Here is a 24,353-nt window from a genome sequence, read left to right as displayed (position 1 = left end):
CATAATATGTAGAGTACATAAGCTGTCAGCAGGTGGATGTTTAAACACCTTTTACCTACTTGGTTTGAATTGTTAGCCTAAGCTACCACAATTTTTTGTCCCTTCCAATTCAACACATAGAATTTCCTCTATTTTTTGTTTCCAGAAACTAAATATATACCAACCTGGATAAAATGGAGGAAAATAATTCAAGATCTTATTTGCCAACTCCATTCTTTGTGTAGGTGCAATTAGACATATTTCAGGAGCTGTGGTCTCATGACATTTTCAAATGGTTAAATATGAAAGTAGGGCTGTCATGAAGCTCACTTTTGCAGATAACTGCTTCTGAGTCTGAAGAAAAGATGTGAATGCTGGCACAAGTGCTCTTTATTCTGCTTCCTAGAAGTTAGTATTTATTTAGTGATGGACAGTGATTTAGATGGAAAATATTTTTAATTTTCAAATTGGACTATGTCATTTAGCTGTGTAAATCCAAGTCACAGAATGTATCAGTAAAACTAAGAATTTGCTATGTGTACCTCACAGAGCATGGAAAGTAATTACACCATGGTCCATCAATGTTGGTTCAATATATTCATCAATACTGCTATTGAGTTTTAAGGACTGGAAAATAGACAAACTTTACCACTGACAGTCAATCCTTGTCAGTCTGAATATCACTGGAAAATAACAAAAGTATGCCAGTTTCCACAGTGTTTCGAGGATCGTTTGTTACCGTGGGAAAGTGGAGTCCATACCAGCTTAGATTCAAAGAGGAAAGCAGGTCATAGATGAAAGTATAATTTGAAAAGACAACAGCATGGCTTCAGGTCCACTTAATCAAAACACTGAAACTTTAATTGAATGAGAATTACACCGGTCAAAGACCTGGGCAGTACACTCCTCTCTCCTCTCTATAGCACTCATTCCTTCTGAGGTGTCATTTCACCAGCCACCTGAGTAAGTGCTCCAGCTATCCCCAGACCAGCTAGAGACATCCCAAGCATGGTCACATCAGCATCAATGTCCAGGCATACTCAGGGCTCAGAATCGTGGGTTAGTACCACTTTTCCCACTACCCCCTTATATTCCACAAGGGACTCACAGCCAGCAGGTTAACTCTCCCCTCCCTACCCCCACCAAACCCTGGAAAACCACAGACAGCCTTTCTACAGCTCCTCTTTCTCAGCCCCCTTCTTCTGGAAGGCAGTCAGGATGTTTAGGCTCTTCTGGAGCTCCTCCTTCTTCCCGTCACTCATCTTGTTCTTCTCAATCAGCCTGGCGATCCGTGTCATCTCTGATGCTGGGAAGTCCTCCCCTTGGTCTAAGATCTTCCCCATGATTTTCAGGTATTGCTCGGCCCACTTCTTCTGAGTCTCCTTCACACTTGAGAGGTTATCTTGCCCCTGCTTCAAGAGGGCCTGGCGGGCCTCCACATCAGAGGCCCTGATGAACTCCCCGGCCAGGGTGTCGTATACAGGCAGGCAACCAGGCATACCTAGGTAGACCCCTTGCCCCTTCAGCCAGCGCTGGATGGCTCCAACCTTAACTGCCCCAGTGTATGGGACTGGATTCTCAAAGTCCCCATCCCGGAAGAGGTAGAAGACTGGGTAGCTCTCTTTGTCCAGCTTGTATTTCTCACTCAGCTCCATGTTCAGCTTGTCACCATAATCTGTGAGCAGAAACCAGACACAAAAAGCAAGACCGTAAGGAACTCAGGGCAGAAAATTGCTATGGGACCTAGCTGAACTGAGGGAAAGAAGAATTTTCTTGGCCGTGTAATGGTTCAAAGTGAGGAGCAACCACACAGACCTGTGTTTGAATTCCTCCTCTGCCACTTCCTAGCCATGCAGCACTAGGCAAATCATTTAAACTCTCTGAACTGTTCTTCATCTGAAAAAATGGAGATTCTTCTGAATATTTATTATATGCCCACTATGTGTCAGATGCTGTTCTAGGTGCTGGGGGTCTAGTTGTGATGAAGAGTATTAAGCTCGGCCGGGTGCGGTGGCTCATGCCTGTAATCCCAGCACTTTGGGAAGCTGAGGCGGGCAGATCACGAGGTCAGGAGTTCAAGACCAGCCTGGCCAACACAGTGAAACCGCCGTCTCTACTAAAAATACAAAAAAATTAGCAGGGCATGGTGGCGCGTGCCTGTAGTCCCAGCTACTCGAGAGGCTGAGGCAGGAGAATCGCTTGAACCCAGGAGGTGGAGGTTGCAGTGATCTGAGATCGCACCACTGCACTCCAGCTTGGGCAACAGAGTGAGACTTCGTCTCAAAAAAAAAAAAAAAAAAAAAAAAAAAAAGACTATTAAGTTCATATTCTTCTAAGGGAGAGAAGAGACATAACAAACACATAAACAGGTGATGAGTGCCACAGGGAAAACAAAACAGCGTGATGTGACAAAGTGGGTAAGAAAGCCTACTTCAGGTGGTCATGGAAGGCCTCCCTGTGAAGGTGACATCAGCTAAAGGACCTGAATGTCCTGGAGCAAGCCACGTGAAGATTTGGGAAGAGTGTCTCAGGCAGAAAGGACTGCAAGTGCAAAAGCTCTGAGGCAGGACTAAGCTCAGGAGATTTCAGGATTACAAAGGCCAGTCTGGCTGGAGCTGGGTGAGAAAGGGGAGCATGTGGTAGGGAAGGAACACAGTCCCTGCCACATGGGAGCTGTTGGGAGGATCGGATGAGGGAATATGTGCGTGATACTTGGCAGGGTTATATGCTTAATATGTGGTAGCCGCTGTATCTGCAACATCCTTCCTAACGGGCAGTAGCAGCCCCAAGGACTGATGCTGTGACAACTGGTTTCTTACACTTTGCGAAGAAACGGCTAAGACCAGCTACTAGTAGTGGCAGTACTGGATGCCTAGGGTTCCAAACCTAGTTCTGCCACTTAACAATTCCACAATCTTGAGCAAGTTACTCTAAGCATCCATTTCTTTATTTGAAAAAATTGAGGTAATAGTACCACATGGGACTTCCTTCACAGAGTTCTTGCAAAGATGAAACACATGTAAAACACTCGGCACAGTGGCCTGGCACACAGTAAACATCTGATAAATGTTAACTATTATTATTATTCTAATAAAAGCACCAAGGGAGTTACCTGAAGTTGAGTCAAATCTGACTGACTGTCCTGGAGAGGTGTGCCAGCTATCTCTACCCAGGCCCAGACGCTCTACTAAGTTCCCAGCTTACTATGGAAAGGAGGCATCCAAGCTGGGAGGGAAGTGAGATTAAGTAAGCCCCTGCCTGGGACTAAACACTTAGGTGGAGCTCTGGATGAGCCACGCCATCGCCCACAGTCCTTTAATCTTTGAGCTTCAGTTTTTTTTTTTCCCTGAAGTATAACATGGAGATAATATATCTTGCTTCTCAGGCAGAGTTCAAGTGAAGATTTAAAATGCAATGGGGGTGCAGATCTTTACCCTGTCAGCCACTAAATGCTGGTGACTATTAAAGCTGTCGCTGTGGTTGGGAGGTGCCCTTGGATTAGTGGTGGCATCAGTGCATTTGAGCTAAAGCCAAAACCCAACAGTTTTGGTACAGAAGCTAAAATGAAGACAGAAGAACTGACTATGCTGTCCCCTAGGGGACATAGCACCCCCTCTGCCCAGTGTTCCCTGCAAGGAGAGCTCAAAGTTCTCACAGTTTAATGTCGGAGAGGGGTGGAATGTGAAGGAAGAGGGGTTCCCTTCCCTTCAGGCACCTGGATGGCTGAGCTGAGATTCCATGGTCTCAGAATCTGCTCAGGTTAAGCCTACCATGGGCACCAGATTCCTTTAGAGGCCATGAACCTGTTTACTTACACTCCTTGAGAGTGGCTCAGAAGGAAAGATGCTGGGTATTCCTATTCCAAGTAGGGAAACGATTCCTAGCTTCCTCCCTCTCTGCCCTCCCCAGCCGTCCTGGACTTGTCCATACCTGAGATCCCCACCTCTGCCACCAAGAGATCATCGCTGGAAGCCGAGTTTTCAGCAAGACGCTTGAACTCATCCTGCTTCTCACCGTAGGGGTACTGGGTGTCGAACTTCACCAAGACGAACTTGCTTTTGGGAATGACCTGAGGGCGTATAGAGCTGAGCAAGTGGGTGTTCCAGGGACTTTTGGGGCTAATTCCCCTTCCCAAGGGGCCCCTGTTTAAGAAATAGAGTGGAAACAAGCCCACAAGGGAGGCAAGCTCTCACAAACTAATATTTATTCATTCACCCATTGACTCATTTAACAATTTAGTGAGTGCCAGCGACATGCAGGGCACCCCATTAGTACCTGTTCACACTAATCAAAGATATACACAACGCTGTCCAGAATAAACAAGGCTGCAGACATACTAAGGCCTTCTCCTGCAGGGTTCCTTTCAGTTAGGTGAAGGAGACCCTTTACACACTACATCAGCCCCTGTCATGCTCATCATCCTAGGAGGCCTTTCTCAGTAAACCCTGAACAAGAAATCTGACAAAAATAAACAAAACTACCTACAAAGGAGTTGGCATCATGGAAGACGCTTTGGCTAGAGAGGCAGAGTTTGAACCCAGCAATTTCAGGGCAGATAAGTTAGTGAGAGGCCAGGCTTGGGACAATGTCTTGTCCCTAGACTATACTTCCCTCTGGCTAGATCTCTGGGTTTTAAACTGTCAGGGCCGAGACTTTTAATTGCAGTAAAATTCACATAATATTTGCCATTATAACCATTTAGAAGTGTACGTTCTGCGTGATTCAGTGCATTAAGAATGTGCAACCATAGAGGTTACTATCTAGTGCCAGAACATTTTCATCATCCCAAAAGGAAACCCCATACTCATTATGCAGTCACTCCCCAGTCTTCCTCCTCCCAGCCCCAGCAACCACTAATCTATTTTCTGTCTCTCTAGATTTGTCTGTTCTGATGGCAATGTACAGTATGTGGCCTTTTGTGTCTGGCTTTTTTCACTTAGCATGTTTTCAAGGTTTGTTCATGTTGTACCATGTATTGGTACATTGTTACTTTTTATGGCCAAATACATATTATACTGTACGGATAGACCACATTTTGTTTATTCACTCATCAGCTGAATGTTTGGGTTGTTTCCACCTTTTGGCTACTGTCAATAGTGCTGCTATGAACGTCCACATAACACGTTTTGTTTGAACACCTGTATTCCACTCTTTTGGGTATATATACAAGTGGAACTGTGGCAGTCATATGCTAAGTCTACATTTAACTTACTGAAGAAGCCAAGGACTTCTTTTAATGGTTTCTCCCAATGCACAAGTTTTATCTAACAAGCCACCTTAGGGTAACACTGTCTTTCTCACTTCCATCAGCTTTTTGTTTTCCTAATCCAAGTGATCCCTATCATCAAGTTTTTTCATCACAGGCAATCACTGTAAATAATCATGTCAAGGCTGAGCATGGTGGCTCACACCTGTAATCTCAACACTTTGCGGGGCTGAAGTGGGAGGATCACGTGAGGCCAGAAGTTCAAGACCAGCCTGGGCAACATAGCTGGCTTAAAAAAAAAAATTAGCCAGGCATGGTGGCACACACCTGTATTCCCAGCTAAACTACTCAGGAGGCTGAGGTGGAAAATCACTTGCGCCTAGGAGTTAGAGGTTACAGTGAGCTATGATTGCACCACTGCAATCCAACCTGTGTAACAGAGTGAGACCCCACCTCTCTCTCTCTCTCTCTTTCTCTAAAAAGAAAAAAAATTTATGTCAAGCTGACATAATTCTGGCTGAAGGCAAAGATACAATGTTCTGGGCCGGGCGCAGTGGCTCACGCCTCTAATCCCAGCACTTCGGGAGGCTGAGGTGGGTGGATCACCTGGGGTCAGGAGTTGGGAGACCAGCCTGGCCAACGTGGTGAAACCCCGTCTCCACTAAAAATAGAAAAATTAGCTGGGTGTGGTGGCAGGCACCTGTAATCCCAGCTACTCGGGAGGCTGAAGCAGAAGAATTGCTTGAACCCGGGAGGCGGAGGTTGCAGTGAGCCGAGATTGCGCCATTGCACTCCAACCTGGGCAACAAGAGTGAAACTCCATCTCAAAAAAAAAAAAAAAAAAAAAAAAAAAAAAAAAAAAAAAAAAAGATACAATGTTCTCGTTAGTCTTTGTCCTTTACTGTGTACTGATGTCCTCTTGGTTTTTAAAAATATTTAACACTGTTTAGGGACACAGAGGAGGGAGGAGAAGACACCAGAACAGGCCAACTTTAAATGCCAAAAAGCCTGAGCTCTGGGGGCCTAAAAGCAGGAAAGACTTAAAATACAAATGAGATCACATCCCTCTGGCCCAACTGGCCTTATTTCAGTTCAGCACATGAAACTTATTCCCATTCAGAGCTTTTTCATTTGCTCTCTGCTGGCTGGAATGTCCTTTCCCACTTCTTTGCATGGTTATCTCTTTATCATTCAGGGCTCAGTTCAAATGTCCCCTGCTACTGGGGACTCCTCCAATCAGACCATCTAATATGGCTTCATTTTCATCATACCCTGGTATCATTACCCTGCTGTATTTTCTTCAGCGCATTACTCACTCTCTGAAATCCTTATTTGCTTGTTTTGCATCCTCTCCACTAGAATATACATTTATGAAAATAAGGACCTCGTCTGACGTGTTTTCTGCTGTATCCCTAGTGCCCAACAGTGCCTGGAATGTGGCAGATGTTCTGAAAATACCTGATGAATGAACAATACTCTGACAGGCTTTGTAGCAGATGCTACATGTTGAGGAAGGGGAGAATGTTTAAAAAGCACAACACGGGATACCTATTTTCAAGGGCCTGCACTTGTATTATGGAATAATATTAATAATTATACAGTGGTCTAACATTAAAATAGAATTCAGAGATCTCCACCTTTTACTTTCACCATTCTTAGTTTCAAGGGTAAGGCAGAATGGTTTTGAATGGCAAACATTTGCATAAAGAATGTTCTCTTGTTATCTTAGTCTGTTATTTTTTATTTTTTATTTTTTTTGAGGCGGAGTCTCGCTCTGCCGCCCAGGCTGGAGTGCAGTGGTGCCATCTCAGCTCTCTGCAAGCTCCGCCTCCTGTGTTCATGCCATTCTCCTGCCTCAGCCTCCCAAGTAGCTGGGACTACAGGCGCCCGCCACCACGCCTAGCTAATTTTTTTGTATTTTTAGTAGAGACAGGGTTTCACCGTGTTAGCCAGGATGGTCTCAGTCTCCTGACCTCGTGATCCACCCACCTCGGCCTCCCGAAGTGGTCTGTTATCTCTTAATGATAGCTTTAGAAATCTATTTTCCTCATCTACTTCCTACCAGCCCTTGGTGTCCAACGGGCTGGTGGGAATCAGCTCTACCATTACCTATAATCAGGCAACTCACTGCTTTAAAGTATAGATAAGTTCATTATTCATTCATTCGTTCATTGAGTAAAAAGTTACTAAGGGCCTATCATGTGCCAGGCACCATACTAAGTGAACACAGCAAGGAACAAAATGGCATCTCTTAGTTCATGAAGCTAACATTCTAGTGATGGTGAAAGGAAACAAACAACAACAAAAAAAGATATTGGAAATCACTGAAAGGCAAAGCATGGAACAAGGCTGCCAGACAAAACACTAGTACATTTCCCTTTGGTTCAATGGTGATGGAAGAGAAGATTTGAAGAGACTGGAGAAAACGTTTGTTCATTCATGCAACAAATTAGTCATTGTGCACCTTCTATGAGACAGGTAATCTGCTATGCAGTGCAGATGACCAGGAACAAAATAGACAAGGAGCTTCTTCATGAGCACATAATATTCCAGTGAGAGAGAAAGATGGCAAAATAGATTTTTAAAAAATCGGTGATGAGTGCTGTATGGAGAAATAAAACAGATTAATGTGAATAGCACTTTAGAATGGGGAGAAGATAAATCAAGGAAGAACTCTAAGGAGGAAACACTTAACCTAAGCCTGAATGATGAGAAGTAACTAACTAGCCTTTCAAAGTTTGGGCAGAGAATATTCCAGTTACAAGGAACAACTAGTGCAACACATCCTAAGGCAATAAAGAGCAAGGAATATTCAAAAGACAGGAGGAGAATGGTTGGGAGATGAGAGGGAAGCCAGGAGTCAGGTCATACAGGATTTAGGCTACTGTGTGGAGACTCAAGAGTGGAAGCAAGGAGACCAGAGAAGAGGCTGTTGTAATGTTGACCTAGACTAGGGTGGTAATAGTAGAAAACACTGTTAGCTTTACGGCGCAAAGTTTCCCTTTGGGTCACACTTGTTCTGTGATATTATCTGATTCCCATGGAGCAGGGTGGGGTAGGGGTGTCATTTTGCCAATAAAGGCCCCCAAAGCATAGGGTGCTGTAGGGTGTGTCTGAGTGTGCCTGACAACCAATCAGCCACACCTACACCATTTTTTTTTCTTTTTTTTTGAGACAGAGTTTCACTCTTGTTGCCCAGGCTGGAGTGCGATGGCATGATGATGGCTTACTGCAACCCCTGCCTCCCAGGTTCAAGCAATTCTCCTGCCTCAGCCTCCCGAGCAGCTGGGATTACAGGCGCCCGCCACCACGCCCAGCTAATTTTTGTATTTTTAGTAGAGACAGGGTTTCACCATGTTGGCCAGGCTGGTCTCCAACTCCTGACCTCAAGTGATCCACCCGCCTCAGGCTCCCAAAGTGCCGGGATTACAGGTATGAGCCACCACACCTGGCCCACACTTTTTTTTTTTTTTTTGAGACGGAGTATTTGCTCTGTCACCCAGGCTGGAGTGCAGTGGCATGATCTTGGCTCACTGCAACCTCCGCCTCCTGGGTTCAAGCAATTCTCCTGTCTCAGCCTCCCGAGGAGCTGGGACTACAGGTGTCCGCCACTACGCCCAGCTAGTTTTTGTATTTTTAGTAGGGATGGGGTTTCACCTTGTTGGTCAGGCTGGTCTCAAACTCCTGACCCTCAGGTGATCCACCCGCCTCGGCCTCCCAAAGTGCTGGGATTACAGGCGTGAGCCATTACGCCCAGCCTACACTTTTAAATTCTTGAAACTTTGCCTTGAATGAGCTACAAGTGCCAAATCCACGACAGGGAACGCTTGAAAATAGGAGACTTCAACCACTGGATACAACTACTTCTTGGTTTCACTTCCCCACAATGAGTACAAAACTTGAAAATGAAATTACTGGCTCTCTCGCAACACTAAGCTTGCCCATCTCCTAGAGGAAGTTAAAAGCTGCTCGTGGGTGAAGACAGGTGCAAGAGGAGGGGACTGGGACTGCGGTGTTGCATTCAGCCACCATTTCCAACCGTCCATTTACCCAGGCCAGGATCCCTAATTCTGCAAAAATGGAAGGGGGGAAGGGCAGAGGTAGTGGCAAATTCTTCCATGCCTGGACCCAATTTTATTCATTTTGTTGCCAAACCTAAGATGTTTCCCACAACAGCTATCCCCAACCTTTTTGGCACCAAGGACTGGTTTCATGGAAGACAATTTTTCCACGAGGGTGGGGGGTGGGGGGGTTGGGTGTTTTCGACATGAACCTGTTTCACCTCAGATCATCAGGCGTTAGATTCTCGTAAGAAGCACACAACCTGGATCCCTCACATGCTCAGTTCACAATAAAGGTCGTGCTCCTATGAGAATCTAATGCCGCAGCTGATGTGACAGGAGGCGGAGCTCAGGCTGTAGTGCTCGCTCGCCGGCCGCTCACCTCCTGCTGTGCGGTCCGGTTTCTAACAGGCCACCAACGGGCCTGGTGGTTGGGACCCCTGCTTTACAGGGTGGCTGAACTGAAGTTTATTCTTCACGCTTGCACTATTCAAGATGTATGATATCTGATCATTGTTTGCATACTGCAAAGCAGGCTGCAATCCACCCCTGGGGAAGAGGAGCGCGGACATGCAGGCTAACGCGCTTGCATTTTTCCCCGCCAACTCCTCCCAGCTTCCACAGCCGGGAGCCCGGTGGCGTCGACCTCGCACCGCCCTCCGGTTCTCCCACTTGGGACTCGAGGGTTGGATCTCGCCAGGAACCGCTCTCTCCCCATAGGTGAAGGAAAGGGGCACCCAGTTCCCTCGGCTGCATCTTTGCAAGGGAGGATGCAAGTATAAATGCTGCAAAAGCAAGGGTGAGCCGGGGCCCTGTAGCGTGCATGCCCGGTGATCATAACATTCCCCCGCTCAGAGTCCACTAGGCCTATGGGACGCCGGGAAGCCCTGGGACCGTTGCTACTAGACCACCTCCCGTCAGCTCCCGGAATCCAGCGTCTCCCCATAGGCGCGCGCTCTTCCGGGCGCCCCGGCGGCACCTGCGCGCGACGTCCCCCGCCCCTATTACCTTGTAAAAAGTGACCGTATCCAGGGGAAGGGCGCCCTTGGTGTGCAGGCCGCTGCCGCCATGCGGAGCGGAGAGGAGCAGGAAGCCCAGGAGAAGGGGAAGCAGCGGGGAGAGACACGCGGCGCGGGGCACAGCGGCAGCCATATCGCCGGGTTCCGGGAGAGGGAGGTAGGTAAGCGGTAGTGGAGAACGCCCCGAGTCAGCGGTCACGTGACTGGGGACGCGGACTCACGCGCGCTCACGTGGACACCCCAGGAGGCTCCCTTCTGTCTAGGGTGAGAGGGTGGGGCCACGTGGGGGGCGGGGCGGGGGCGGGGGGGGGGGCAGGGAAGCTGCTGCGCACGCGTACTCGGCGAAGCTCGCGTAGGGCCTGGGTAAAAGGGCGGGGCCACGTTGGAGGCGGGAAAATGGGCTGCTGCGCGCGCGCACTCGCCGAGTCTCCCGGTGGGTCCGCCCAGTTCTCTTCCTGCTCCGTTTGAGTGGAAGCGCGAAGCGCTTCTGGGGACGCTACAGCAATTCCTTTGCTGTCCTTCCTCTCCTTCGAAGATGACAAGGCCTACCATCCTTTCTTCCTGCCTTTGGGCCGTCAGCCAGTTGGTTGGAACCCGCTCCAACCCTCGGTCAGTCTATTAGTCAAGTTCAGCCGTTATTCTCAGTCAGGCTCCGTCACCGCCCTGACCCAGGCGGGCAGTGGCTCCGCGGCTTCCCTGAGCTTCTTGGCCAGGCTCGGCGGTCAGTGTGGCGGGCAGGGCCCTCTTAGGCCCGCTCTGAGGTGAGCGCCTCCCCTAGGAGACGCCAGGCTCCTGGGATCCGCCCAGCCAACGCCCACCCTCCAGGAACCCCAGACGCAATTCTAATAATTCTGTTCCGCAGGTAGTCACTCGGTCCCTGGCTTGTGCCAGACCCTGGCTTTGCCTACCGGGCTACGGAATAAGCAGAAACAAGACAGTTCTGTGCTGAAGGCACGCACTTTGTTGGGGGAGGAGGCGGCATAGGAATAATGATCTAAACAGTGTAGTGTAATTGCTGTAAAATATTATTCTGGCTGGGCGCGTTGACTCACGCCTGTAATCCCAGCACTTCGGGAGGCCGAGGGAGGTGGATTACCTGAGGTCAGGAGTTCGAGACCAGCCTGGCCAACATGGTGAAACCCCGTCTCTACTAAAAATACAAAAATCAGGTGAGTGTGGTGGCGCGTGCCTGTAATCCCAGCTACTCAGGAGGCTGAGGCAGGAGAATTGCACGAACCCAGGTGGTAGAGGTTGGGGTGAGCCGAGATTGCGCCATTGCACTTCAGTCTAGGTGACAGAGCGAGACTCGGTCTCAAAAAGAAAGAAAGAAAAAAAAGACTATTTGCTTATTGTAAAGAGACAGAGATTCAGCCATACCTGCTCAGGAGCATCAGAGGAAATTGTAGACAGGAGGTGACTTTTGAGCTGGACCTTGAAATAAGAGGGGGCGTTCATGAGGCAAAGAGAAACAGGGCGTTTCTAACAATGGGAAAATTATGCACAGGCATGTTGGGGAACTGGTTGAGATGAATCTGTGTAAAGGCGAACTGGCGCAGCAGCTGCTGCCGCTCTTTTTTATTTTGATTATTACTGAGCTTCCATGGGGCGGATTCGAAAGGGTCTCACCAAGCTAAAGGGTTTGGAGTCACCAGAAGTTTTAACCAGGAGAGTAAGGTTAGATTTGTATGTAGAAACAGCACCCAGGTCAGCCTGGGCAACGTAATGAAACCTTGTCTTTACAATAAGTAGAAAAAATTAGCCATGTGTGGTAGTGCGTGCCTGTGGTCCCAGGTACTTGGGAGGCTGAGGCAGCAGGATCACTTGGACCTGAGAGGTCCAGGCTGCAGTCAGCCCTGATTGCTGCCACTGCACTCCAGTCTGGGCAACAGAGCAAGACTCTGTCTCAAAACAAAAACATTACTCAGGAATGAAGGGAATGGATTGGAATCGAGAAGACCGGACTGAAGCCAATTAATGTGGTATGGCAGTAGTCTAGTTGGAAGAGGTTAAGGTCATGCAGTAGGACATAATAGGGCTGAAGAAGTATGGATGGAATTGACAAACTTTTAAAGGGTAGAATTCACAAGATTTGATGAACAAATGCATGTAAGAGTAAGAGAACATATACAATGCATTGTAAGGGACTTACTGCTGTAATTAACCATTGTATGTATCCAAAATGTATGTGTATAAATAGTCATCAGTGATAACAGGATCCAATCATGGACAACCAGTTTGATTGGATATAAATTTTGAAAGAGGGAGTGTGTGTGTTTGTGTGTGTGTGTGTGTGTGTGTGTGTGTGTGTCTGGGGAAGTTAAGAAAAATTTTGAGTTTGCCCTATTGATGGCAGCCAGCTGCAGCAGGGAGGCGTGACTGGGGCTGCACACTCCATGGAGCCTGTGGGAGCCCCGCCCCTTCTGAGTTGAGGCAGGAGCCCCTGGTGCCATTGTGGCTGCCCTCCCAGGTGGAGGACCTGGGCATCTCTGCAGTCTGCACCCTTGGGAGACCAGCAAGACACCCTATCACAATCCCTGCAGGCTCAGGAGTGTCTGCTCCCACCGCCTGGCCTCTCTCTGCTCCCAGGGCCTGCTCCAATCTCAGAGCAGGCTTGGGGCCAAGAATGGCAATGGGAGGCAGATTGATTCCTGGGTAGAAGGGGGTGAGTCCCCAGTAAGACCCCACCTTCAGGTCAGGGAGGGCCTGAAGACGGGTCCAGGCTGCCAGTCCTGTAGACTGGAGTAGGGACTCGTGGTGCAGCTTCTGGCCTGCCCATGGACCAATCGACATGTACTTCCTCCCCTCGGAGGTCCATATAAGCCCTGGGCTCAGCCAGAGCAGGGCAGAGGACTGCGAGAGGACCAAGAGGGCAGAGACCTATGGGTCAACAAGCCTAAGAGAGGAGCTACCCTCTCTGCTGATAGTTGGAGATGACAGAACAACCAGTTGCAGAAAGGACCTACCCTGCCTGCTGACAGCTGCAGAGACAACCTGTGGGCAGAGAAGAGCCACCCTCTCCAGGGCCTCCTCTCTTCTGAGAGCTGCAGACATCAGGAGGTTCAGTTGCAGAGAGGAGCCATCTTCTCCAGGGCCTCCTCTCTACTGAGAACTGAATACTTGATGAATGACCTGCCTACAGAGAGGAACTACCCACAGCTGGTCTCCTCTGAGCTGTTGTAACACTCAATAAAGCTCATCTTTGTCCTGTTCACCCTTCATTGTCCACGTACCTCATTCTTCCTGGATGCAGGACAAGAACTCGGGCAAAGGCACTGTGGCCACAGAGGTTTCCGGCCAGAAAATGGACACCCCAAAGATCCCGTAACACTATGAGCTACAAGACAAGCGATAGAAATTAGAAGAGGAGAAAACTATGAACTAAGGTGGTGAAACAAGGCTTTATGTAATTGGTGGAAATAGAGTTAAGCCTTGGAAGAAAGAACATTTTAGAGAACAACTGGAAAAGGAGCAGATACGGGAATGAACATGATGCTTTGGGAGAATGACTGTCTTGGTTGGAGGGAGTTCTCCAAACAGGAGATAGTAAAACAGTTTTAAGCCCAGATGGGGGGGAATCTTGAAGTCAAACTAAGAATGTTCTGTTCTGTAGTCTATATGGAGCTATTAATAGTTTTAAGGCCGGGCACGGTGTCTCACACCTGTAATCCCAGCACTTTGGGAGGCCGAGGCGGGTGGATCACGAGGTCAGGAGATCGAGACCATGGTGAAACCCTGTCTCTACTAAAAATACAAAAAAAAAAAATTAGCTGGGCGTGGTGGCGGGCGCCTGTAGTCCCAGCTACTCGGGAGGCTGAGGCAGGAGAATGGCGTGAACCCGGGAGGCGGAGCTTGCAGTGAGTGGAGATGGGGCCACTGCACTCCAGCCTGGGCGACAGCGAGACTCCGTCTCAAAAAAAAAAAAAAAAAGTTTTAAAATTTCTTTATAAAACAATTAAACTTCTAAAATTATTCACTTCTCAGTATAAATAACTTTGGTTATACCTAGTTAGTAGAATTGATCAGCAGTGACTTTCTAGTCATGGTTTAGAAGTAGGTTTTTTTGTTTTTTTTTTTAAGTTTTTTTGAGACAGAGTCACTTGGTCACTCAGGCTGGAGTTCAGAGGCCTGATCTCAGCTCGCTGCAACCTCCACCTCCTGGGTTCAAGTGATTTTTCTACCTCAGCCTCCTGAGTAGCTGGGATTACAGACATCTGCCACCACACCTGGCTAATTTTTTTTATTTTTTATTTTTAGCAGAGATGGGGTTTCACCATGTTGGCCAGGCTCATCTTGAACTCCTGACCTCAAATGATCCACCTGCCTTGGCCTCCCAAAGTGCTGGGATTACAGGCGTGAGCCACCACTCCCAGCCTAGAAGTAGGTTTTATAGAAGTGAGGGAAGTGGATTGATTGAATAGGGAAAGGAAAAATTGGCACTTTTGCTATAAACTGCGAAAGTAATTGTCCCAGTCCTTCCTTTGAATAGCGCTCTGGTCCTAGTCAGTTGTCTTAAGACATAATTAGATTTTTGGGCTGGGCGCGGTGGCTCACACCTGTAATCCTAGCACTTTGGGAGGCCAAGGCAGGTGGATCACCTGAGGTCAGAAGTTCGAGACCAGACTGGCCAACATGGTGAAACGCTGTCTCTACTAAAAATACAAAAATTAGCTGGGTGCAGTGGCTGGCACCTGCAATCCCAGCTACTCAGGAGGCTGAGGCAGGAGAATTGCTTGAATCTGGGAGGCAGAGGTTGCAGTGAGCCGAGATTGCGCCATTGCACTCCAGCCTGGGCAACAAGAGTGAAGCTCCGTCTCAAAAAAATAATAATAATAATTAGATTTTTGGCCTCAGGACCTTGATGATGATCTACAAAAATAAACTGAGTATAGTTCTGGCATATTTTGGAAGTCATAAAATCCCACAGTTGACACTGATGTGGAAAATCAAAAGGGTCACCCTGGGTGTTGTATGGAGGTGAAGAGGAGGGGGCATGTTGCATGAGTGTCCACAAGACTTAGCATAGCAACTGGAGTGAAGAGGAAGAAAAATAGCATGATCGGCTAAGGCAGTTAATACATAAACTCCCATTTTTCTGTCCTTAAGCCAATGAGGCCCCAGTTTCACTGACCTCTTTGCTATTCCCGGTATACACAATGCATGTCCCTACCTCAAGACCTTTGTATTTTCTGTTTCTGGAACACTTTCTTTTAGGATATCCACATGGCTGACTACTTGACTTCCCTCAAGTCTTTGCTCAAACCTCACCTCCTACTGAGACCTATCCTGACCATCTTTTAAAAATTGCTTCTCCCTGACTGCCCTGCTTTCCATCTCCTTTCCCCTTATTGTTTTTTTCTCCATAGTGCTTTCAACTTGTAACAGACTATATAATTTGCTTAGTTGGCTTTTGCTTATTATCTTTTTCCTGTGAGGGTTGGATTTTTATTTTTTGTCTGAAAGAGAAACTATTCCATGTCTGTGTCTCAAAATACTTTTGGCTCTTTTTACATTCCCTTCTTGGACCATATGCAAGGGGACTTAAAAAAGTTCATGGAAAAAATGGGATTAAGGCCAGGTGCAGTGCCTTGCACCTGTAATCCCAGCAGTTTAGGAGGCTGAGGCAGGAATATGCCTGAGCTCAGGAGGTCAAGACCAGCGTGGACAACATAAGGAGACCCCATCTCTACAAGCAATTTAAACAACTTTTAGCTAGACGTGGTGGCACACACCTGTGGTCCCAGCTACTCAGGAGGCTGAGGTGGGAGGACCCTTGAGCCCAGGAGTTCGAGACCAGCCTGGGCAACATAATGAGACCTTGCCTCTAACAACAACAACAACAAATCAGCACAGAAGGAGGTTATATGTGTTGGGATGTTTATTGCAGCATTGTTTGCAGAAAACAAAAATAATCTACATGTCCATCATTAAAGGAATTGTTGGATAAATTTATGTGGAATATTATGTAGCAATCAAAATGGATTAGAACTATTTCTATTAAAGCAGAAAGATATCTGTGAAATAGTGTGAAAAGCAGTGTGTACAGAAACATATGATCCCATTTTTAAAAACCCTGCCACCTCAACAAAACCCCTTGCCATATATGTGTGTATATATTTGGATGTGTATTGATAAGCATAGAGAAAAAATATGGAGAAATACACTAGGATTTAACATTGGTTACAGTCTGAGGGAGTGAAGAGAAAGCACATAAGACTAATAAAAGGAAAAAATTATGGCATAATGCTGAGAAAAAGTATAGAATGTAAAATACTAGCTGCAGTTACTGCAAATTTGTAAAAATGGAATATGCATATAGGCAAGAATTAAATCATTGTTTTAGCGAGATAATAGGACTACAGGAAACTTTTTACTTTGGATTTCTATTATGTTAATATTGTTTTTGCAATAAAATAACATTTAAAAACTCAGAGTTTAACATTCAGGAATCAAGTCACATCAGCAGAAATGTTCCTTCTTTTGTCCCACTTTCAAATCATGTTATTTAGTCTTATTTATGTACTTTTGTAAATGACCTGAAATATTATCTAGGTCAAAGAGGGATATAAATAAGTAAATAAAAATAACCTAACTCTTGTCAGTCTCATCTTTTAGTCCTGTATATTGCCATCATGTTAATCCTCACAATTTTATCATGTAAAATGAGGATAATAATAATACTTCATAGGATTGTGAGTAGATGTAATTAGTTAATGCACATGAAGCATTGAGAGTGGTGCCCGGCATAAACTATGTACTCACTAAAGGCTTTATAACGCTCAGGAATTTATAATGGCACTTCTGCAGAATAAAATCCAAATGCAACAGCCTCCATAACCTAGTTGTAAAAGCTGTCTAAATAAAAATGCCATTTATAATAATGCATGTAGCTACTGAACTTTCGAAATGTACCCACTGAACTTTTGAAATGTACCCAATCCAAGTTGAGACATGGAAGTGTAACTACCCACTGAATTTCAAAGTACAAAATTAAAGATGTAAAATATCTCAATGACGTACTTACATTGATTACACATTGCAGTGATGATAATTTGGATACTTCGGTTAAATGTATTATTTTTTGAGACAGGATCTCACTGTCACCCAGGTTGGCATGCAGTGGCCCGATCTTGGCTCACTTCAACCTCTGCCTCACCCCCATCCCCCACCTCTGGGGTCAAGCGAACCTCCTGCCTCAGCCTCCTGAGTAGCTGGGACCAAAGGCACATGACACCAAGCCCAGCTCATTTTTGTATTGTTTTGTAATGGGGTTTCACCATGTTGTCTGGTCTTGAACTCCTGAGCTCAAGCGATTCGCTTACCTTGGCCTCCCAAAGTTCTGGGACTACAGGTGTGAGCCACCCCACCCAGCCAATAAATGTATTATTAAAATTAATTTCAGCCAGGCGCGGTGGCTCATGCCCGTAATCCCAACACTTCGGGAGGCCAAGGCTAGAGGATAACTTGAGACCAGCCTGGTCAACACAGCAATACCTCATCTCTACAACAGATTTAAAAATCAGCCAGGCATGGTGGGAGACACCCGCATTCCTAGCTACTTGGGAGGCAGAGGTGGGAGGATCTCCTGGGCCCAGACGTTTGAAGCTGCAGTGAGCTATGATTGCAGCATTATAATTAAGCAAGAGTGACAGAGTGAGACCCTGACTCAAAAAAACAATTTCACCTATTTCTTCTTGCTTTTTTATGTTGCTTTTAGAAAATTTAAGATTACATATGTGACTCACATTATGTTTCTATTGGATAGTACCACTTAAGATTTTTAAAATAAGATAATTGTTACATTCTTCATCTTAGTCTCTGCCCTGTTGGTTTTTTAGACCCAAGTACAGTATACTTAACATTTATTTCTATTAACTTTTATTTAATAAAACTCATTATTCTGAAGTGTTTAGATCTTTTTAGATCTTAAGTCTGTCATTCCTCACAACTTTGGTATATGTTGAGTGAATATTCAACAAATACTGAATGCCTATTCTAAGCACTGTTTTAGGTACTGGAGATATTGTATCTCCAGATATCCAAAATAAACTTGTGTAATAATTTAGATAGTAGGCCGGGTGCAGTGGCCCATGCTTGTAATCCCAGCACTTTGGGAGGCCAAGGCAAGCGGATCACTTGAGGTCAGGAGTTTGAGACCAGCCTGGCCAACATGGTAAAACCCTGTCTCTACTAAAAATGCAAAAATTAGCCAGGTGTGGCGGCCGGCACCTGTAGTCCCAGCTACTCAGGAGGCTGACACAGGAGAATTGCTTAAACCCAGGAGGTGGGGGTTGCAGTGAGCTGAGATTGCACCACTGCACTCCAGCCTGGGCAACAGAGTGAGACTCTGTCTCAAAAAAAAAAAAAATTAGATAATATCCCAAATATCCTTGCAACATACAATCAATATAAATATGTCATTGAGATATTTTACATCCTTTCTTTTATACTTTGAAATTCAGTGGATATTTACACTTACAACATGTCTCAGCTTGGATTGGCCACATTTCAAAAGCTTGACAACTACAGGTATTATTATAAATAGCATTTTATTTAGAATGCGACAGATAAGTTACCTGCCCTCAAGGAAGTTATAGTCTATTGGGGGAATCAGACAACAAACATATAACCAAGATACTTGGATATTTGATAAACGTTACATTTCAGAGATGATATTTGAGCTGATACTTGAAGGATGAGAAGGAGCCCGTTGTGATTATCTGGAGGAAAGACAGAGGAAACAACTATTGCAAATGATCTAAAGTGGAAAAATGCTTGCATGTTGGAGGAATACACAGTGGTAGGCAGACTCTAAGATAGCCTCCAGTGATCCCTGCCTCTGGATATTCGTGTTCTTGTATAATCCCTTAGTAAGATCTATGACCAAAACAATATGGGAAAGGTGATGGGATCTTGCTTCAGTGATTTGGTTACGTAAGACTGTACCTTCCATCTTTCTAGGAGAACCTCTTGCAGAAGTCCACATGGCAAGGAACTGAGTGAAGCCTTTTGGTAACAGCTAAGAACTGAGGCCCTCAGTCTAACAGCCCTCATAGAACTGAATTACAACAATGACATGAGCTTGGAACCAGATTCTTCCCTATTTGAGCCTTCAAATGAGGGAGGCTCTACCTGTGGCCAATATCTTGATTATATCCTTTTGAGAGACCCTGAAGCAGAGGACCCAGTTAAGCCATGCAATGGACTTCTGACCCACAGAAGCTGTGAGATAATAAATGTGTATTTTAAGCCACCAAATTTGTAGAAAATTGTTATGCAACAATAGGTGTGTAATACTCAATTTGATAAATATGCTCACTATGTTTTATTTCAAGTCATTGATGGAAGTGTTTTACAAAACAGTGCCAAGTCAGAATTCTGGTTCATATCAATAGAAGTCATTGCTAAGTTAATATTAATCAATTACGTGGCATTCCATTAGGTTTATTTGTGCAACAAATGACCTTAATTATGCTTCTACTTTGTCTATATATTTTTCTTTTTTCTTTTTAAGAGACAGGGTCTCATTATGTGGTGTGATCATAACTCTTTGTAACCTCAAACTCAAGTTATCCTCCCACCTCAGCCTCCTGAGTTGCTAGGGCTACAGCCATGTGCCACCATACCTGGGTAATTTTTTACTTTATTCTTTGTAGAGACGGGATCTTACCGTGTCACCCAGGCTGGAGTGCAGTGGTGTGATTGTAACTCACTGAAGGCTCGAACTCCTGGGCTTAGGTCTCCTAAGTAACTATGATTACAGCATGAGTCATCATATCCAGGCTATATTTTCTAATTTTGTTTTTTGAGACAGAGTCTCGCTGTCGCCCAGGCTGGAGTGCAGTGGTGCGATCTCGCCTCACTGCAGGCTCCGTCCCCCGGGCTTCACGCCATTCTCCTGCCTCAGCCTCCCAAGTAGCTGGGACTACAGGCGCCCGCCACCTCGCCCGGCTAATTTTTTGTATTTTTAGTAGAGACGGGGTTTCACTGTGATAGCCAGGATGGTCTTGATCTCCTGACCTCGTGATCCGTCTGCCTCGGCCTCCCAAAGTGCTGGGATTACAGGCGTGAGCCACCGCGCCCGGCTTTTTTTTTTTTGAGATGGAGTCTCACTCTGTCACCCAAGCTGGAGTGTAATGGTGTGATCTCGGCTCACTGCAACCTCTGCCTCCTGGGTCCAAGCAATTCTTCTGCCTCAGCTTCCATGGTAGCTGGGATTACAGAAGTGTGCCACCACATCTGGCTAATTTTTGTATTTTTAGTAAAGATGGGGTTTCTCCATGTTGGCCAGGCTGATCTTGAACTCCTGACCTCAGATGATCTGCCTGTCTCAGCCTCCCAAAGTGCTGGGATTATAGGCGTGAGCCACTGCACCTGGCCTGTTTTCTAATTTTTATTGCATGAAGTGTCTCACCAAATGCTTTGTCAGAATTTCCGATATATGTCTAGTAATTCTATCCAAAAAGAGAACGGGTTAGTCTGGCATTATTATTATTATATATATATTTTTGAGACAGGTTCTCCCTCTGTTGCCCAGGCTGGAGTGTAGTGGTGCAATCATGATTCACTGCAGCCTCAAACTCCTGGGCTCAAACAGTTCTCCTATCTCAGCCTTTATAGTAGCTAGGACTATAGGCATGTGCCACCATGCCTGACTGATTTTTGTACTTTTTGTAGAGACAGGGTTTTATTATGTTGTCTGGGCTGATCTTGACCTCCTGAGCTCAGGTGATCCTTCCTGCCTTGACCTCCCAAAGTGTTGAGATTATAGGTGTGACCACTGCACCCAGCCTTTTTTTTTTTTTTTTTTTTTTTAAGTAAACCCATGCTGATTTAGCAGTTACTTTTTTTTTTTCCAATTGTTTGCAAACACATCTTTTGGACAATTCATTCTAGAATCTTATTTGGGATCAATACTAAGATCCTTGACGTATGGTTTGGTTTGCAGATGTCACATCTTTTTGCCTTTAATTTAGTTATCACCAGGTTTCTAGCAAGTTTCCCATTTTTACATGAACTCTCAAATTTTTCTCAAATGGTTTATTGGGTTAACTGGCAAGTTTTATCAGAATTCTGGAGTGTAATTTGTTCAGGCCAGGAGTGGTGGATTTAGAGTAGTCAGGTGCTCTCTTACAATCTTTATCTTCAGTTCCCTCTTACAATGTTTGTTTTATACTTTATATTCTGAGTATTATCCTTTTTAGTCAGACAGAAACATATCCATTAATCATTACACCATGAATTCTAGCACTGGGCATTTCCTTCCTTGCTTTTGTTCCAAACTTCATTTTATTGGCAATAATTTTACTAAGATACAATTCAAAAGCATTTCATAATTGGTAGCTGTTATTACTAGAAATCTTTTTTTTTTTTTTTTTTGAGATGGAGTTTCGCTCTTGTTGCCCAGGCTGGAGTGCAATGGTGCGATCTTGGCTCACTGCGACCTCCGCCTCATGGGTTCAAGCAATTCTTCTGCCTCAGCCTCCTGTGTAGCTGGCATTACGGGCACCCACCACCATGCCTGGCTAATTATTTGTATTTAGTAGAGATGGGATTTCACCATGTTGGTCAGGCTGGTCTCGAATTCCTGACCTCAGGTGATCCACCTCGGCCTCCCAAAGTGCTGGGATTACAGGCGTGCTCCACTGTGCCTGGCCCTAGAAATCTTTAAGTGTTATTTTTAGAAAACTTTTTGGCTAAATAAAAATATTTTACAAAGGCAAGTGTCTTTCTTGACTTTGAGTAACTTGCTCATGATAGCAATTTTATGAATATGTGTTAACTTCAATTGATATGTAATATATAGTAGTGAGTAAGTGAAGAACTGGGATAGGTTTGAACTTGCTAAGGAGCTTTTTTTTTGAGATGAAGTCTTGCTCTGTCATCCAGGCTGGAGTGCGGTGGCATGATCTTGGCTCACTGCAACTTCTGCCTCCCGGGTTCAAGCAATTCTCTGTCTCAGCCTCCCGAGTAGCTGGGATTACAGGTGCCCGCCACCATACCCAGCTAATTTTTGTATTTTTAGTAGAGACGGGGTTTCACCATCTTGGCCAGGCTGGTCTCCAACTCCTGACATTGTGATCCACCCGCCTCGGCCTCCGGAAGTGTTGGGATTGCAGGCGCGAGCCACCCTGCCCAGCCTTTTTTTTTTTTTTTTTTTTTTTTTTTTTTTTTTTTTTTTTAACACAGGGTTTCACTCTGTCGCCCAGGCTGGAGGGCTGGAGCGTGAGTGCAGTGATGCAAACACACCTCACTGCAGCCTGGACCTCTCAGCCTCAAGAGATCCTCCTGCCTCAGCCTGCTGAGTAGTCTGGACCACAGGCATGCAAGGAGCTGTTTGCTAAAAAGAGATAAAGGAAAACTGAAAATAAATATCACCTCCTTCATCATTTGAGCTTGGGTTAGCCCTTTTAGAAAAGGAAGATGGCAAGATTATGTTTCCAAAGAGACTTCAAAGGGACAAAGTGCTGAATATACAGCAAGCAGGGGATTAATTTTGATAGAAAAACTGAAAAGTAAATCCCCAAATGTTGGTAGATGGTCTAGATGTTTTAGAAGAGAACGCCAAAGAGAAAAGTTATTCATCATTGATTATCCTAAGAAGTGCAGCAGACTAATTTGGCATGGCTGTTCTCTGAACAACATGAGATTTGTTCTTGACTGAAACAACAGTCCTTTGTCTAAAAGCATTTTCTTATCACTTGGTGAAACTGTCAGTAGTCTCCTCACCTTTATTAGGTAAGATGTATGAGTAGAGGCCTTAAAATACTTCCTAAGACGTTATGCTGGGGATTTCTGATCTAGAAATTTCCTGGTATTTTTATTTATTTGTTTACCTAACAATTTAAGCAAAGTGATTATAACTTAACCTCTATTTAACAATGTCTGGTCTTCCACTATAGACTATAATCTTTTTGTTTGTTTGGTTGGTTTGGTTTCTGTTTTATTTTTATTTATTTGTTTATTTATTTTGAGATGGAGTCTCGCTCTGTCACCAGGCTGGAGTGCAGTGTCATGATCTCGGCTCATTGCAACCTCCGCCTCCTGGGTTCAAGTGATTCTCATGCTTCAGCCTCCCAAGTAACTGGGATTACAGATGCATGCCACCCCGCCTGGTTTATATTTGTATTTTTAGTAGAGAAAGGTTTTGCCATGTTGGCCAGGCTGGTTTGAAATTCCTGACCTCAAGTGATCCACCCGACTTGGCCTCCTAAAGTGCTGGGATTACAGGCGTGGGCCAGCACACCTGGCCGTGTTTTATTTTGTTTTAGAAATGGTGTTTCACTATGCTGCCCAGGTTGGAGTGCAATGGCTTTTCACAGGAACAGTGATAGCACACTGCAGCCTCAAACTCCTGGCCTCAAGAGACCCTTCTGCCTCCACCTCCCAAGTAGCCAGGACCACAGGTGCATGACATTGCATCTGGCTGTTTTTTGTTTTGTTTTGTTTTGGACTGTAATTTTAACCTGATATGAATAAATTAGTCATGTATTTAAATTACTCTAGCCACTCAAGTGATTTAATTTGTTATCAATAAGGATTTGTTGACTATATGAAATTATGGCTAGATGAAAGATACATAAATGAATGGTCTTCCTTCTGCTCTCTTTTTTCCTCCAGTCTTTGTCCAAATTTTATCAGTTCTTCCAAATCCTCTTTGAATGCTACTCTGTGTAGGTATATTCTTGCTGTGCGCAGATCATTTGAATTTTTGGTATTCAGGCCATTTTTCCTACTGTATTATAAGCTGTTAGAAGGCTGGGTCTATATCTTATTTATTTTTATATCTTCCATAACACACTGCTTTGCACAAAGTTGATATTTAAGCATCAGTGTATTAATGAATAATGTAATTTATGACAAACATTAATAACCACCTCAGCTTTTCACTGGTATTACTAAAACTTTATTAATTAAGTGAATAGGCAATCTCTCTTTTCCATCACAGGCTTCTGTCTCTAAACAAGGGCAAATTTTAGAGAGACCTCCTTTCTATCTCATTTATTTCTCCCCCCACCCCTTTTTTTAGTTCCATTTCTCTATTGCAGCTCTATTTATCTTTTCACTATGACTCATTCTTTTTTTCTCAAT

The 24,353-nt window shown here is 45.1% G+C and overlaps 2 protein-coding genes across 3 annotated transcripts in view; one reads left to right on the top strand and one right to left on the bottom strand.

Moving 5' to 3' along the window:
* Nucleotides 1-813: 813 nt before the first annotated feature.
* ERP29 (endoplasmic reticulum protein 29) lies at nt 814-10,548 on the bottom strand. 2 transcript variants are annotated; one of them, XM_003274414.3, is made up of 3 exons: nt 10,255-10,548; nt 3,910-4,048; nt 814-1,654 (listed from the first exon to the last, which is right to left on the bottom strand). In XM_003274414.3, the coding sequence occupies exons 1-3, from the start codon at nt 10,396-10,398 to the stop codon at nt 1,152-1,154; spliced, it is 786 nt and encodes a 261-aa protein (XP_003274462.1). In that variant the 5' UTR covers nt 10,399-10,548; the 3' UTR covers nt 814-1,151. The 2 variants fall into 2 exon arrangements, with proteins under 2 accessions (XP_003274462.1, XP_003274463.1); XM_003274415.4 differs by lacking the exon at nt 3,910-4,048 and having other exon boundaries at nt 10,255-10,517.
* A 110-nt stretch (nt 10,549-10,658) lies between these two features.
* Nucleotides 10,659-24,353, top strand: part of TMEM116 (transmembrane protein 116) — a 90,896-nt gene continuing 77,201 nt past the window's right edge. Inside the window, exon 1 of the mRNA XM_003274411.4 lies at nt 10,659-10,874. The gene's annotated coding sequence lies outside the window, so the exon portion shown is untranslated. The remainder of the gene's footprint in view (nt 10,875-24,353) is intronic.

Source organism: Nomascus leucogenys, chromosome 10, assembly GCF_006542625.1.
Source record: "Nomascus leucogenys isolate Asia chromosome 10, Asia_NLE_v1, whole genome shotgun sequence".
NCBI classification, from domain to species: domain Eukaryota; kingdom Metazoa; phylum Chordata; class Mammalia; order Primates; family Hylobatidae; genus Nomascus; species Nomascus leucogenys.
Note: the sequence above shows the minus strand (reverse complement) of the source record. Positions and strands in the feature narration are given on the sequence as shown.

What these genes read in the sequence shown, in the direction of transcription:
- ERP29 (XM_003274414.3), bottom strand. Translation starts at nt 10,398, where the DNA reads ATGGCTGCCGCTGTGCCCCGCGCCGCGTGTCTCTCCCCGCTGCTTCCC. An exon ending in ATACGGTCACTTTTTACAAG is followed by an intron (nt 4,049 to 10,254) that starts GTAATAGGGGCG and finishes ATACGCCCTCAG; the next exon opens with GTCATTCCCAAAAGCAAGTT. An exon ending in GGCAGAGGTGGGGATCTCAG is followed by an intron (nt 1,655 to 3,909) that starts GTATGGACAAGT and finishes TTCTGCTCACAG; the next exon opens with ATTATGGTGACAAGCTGAAC.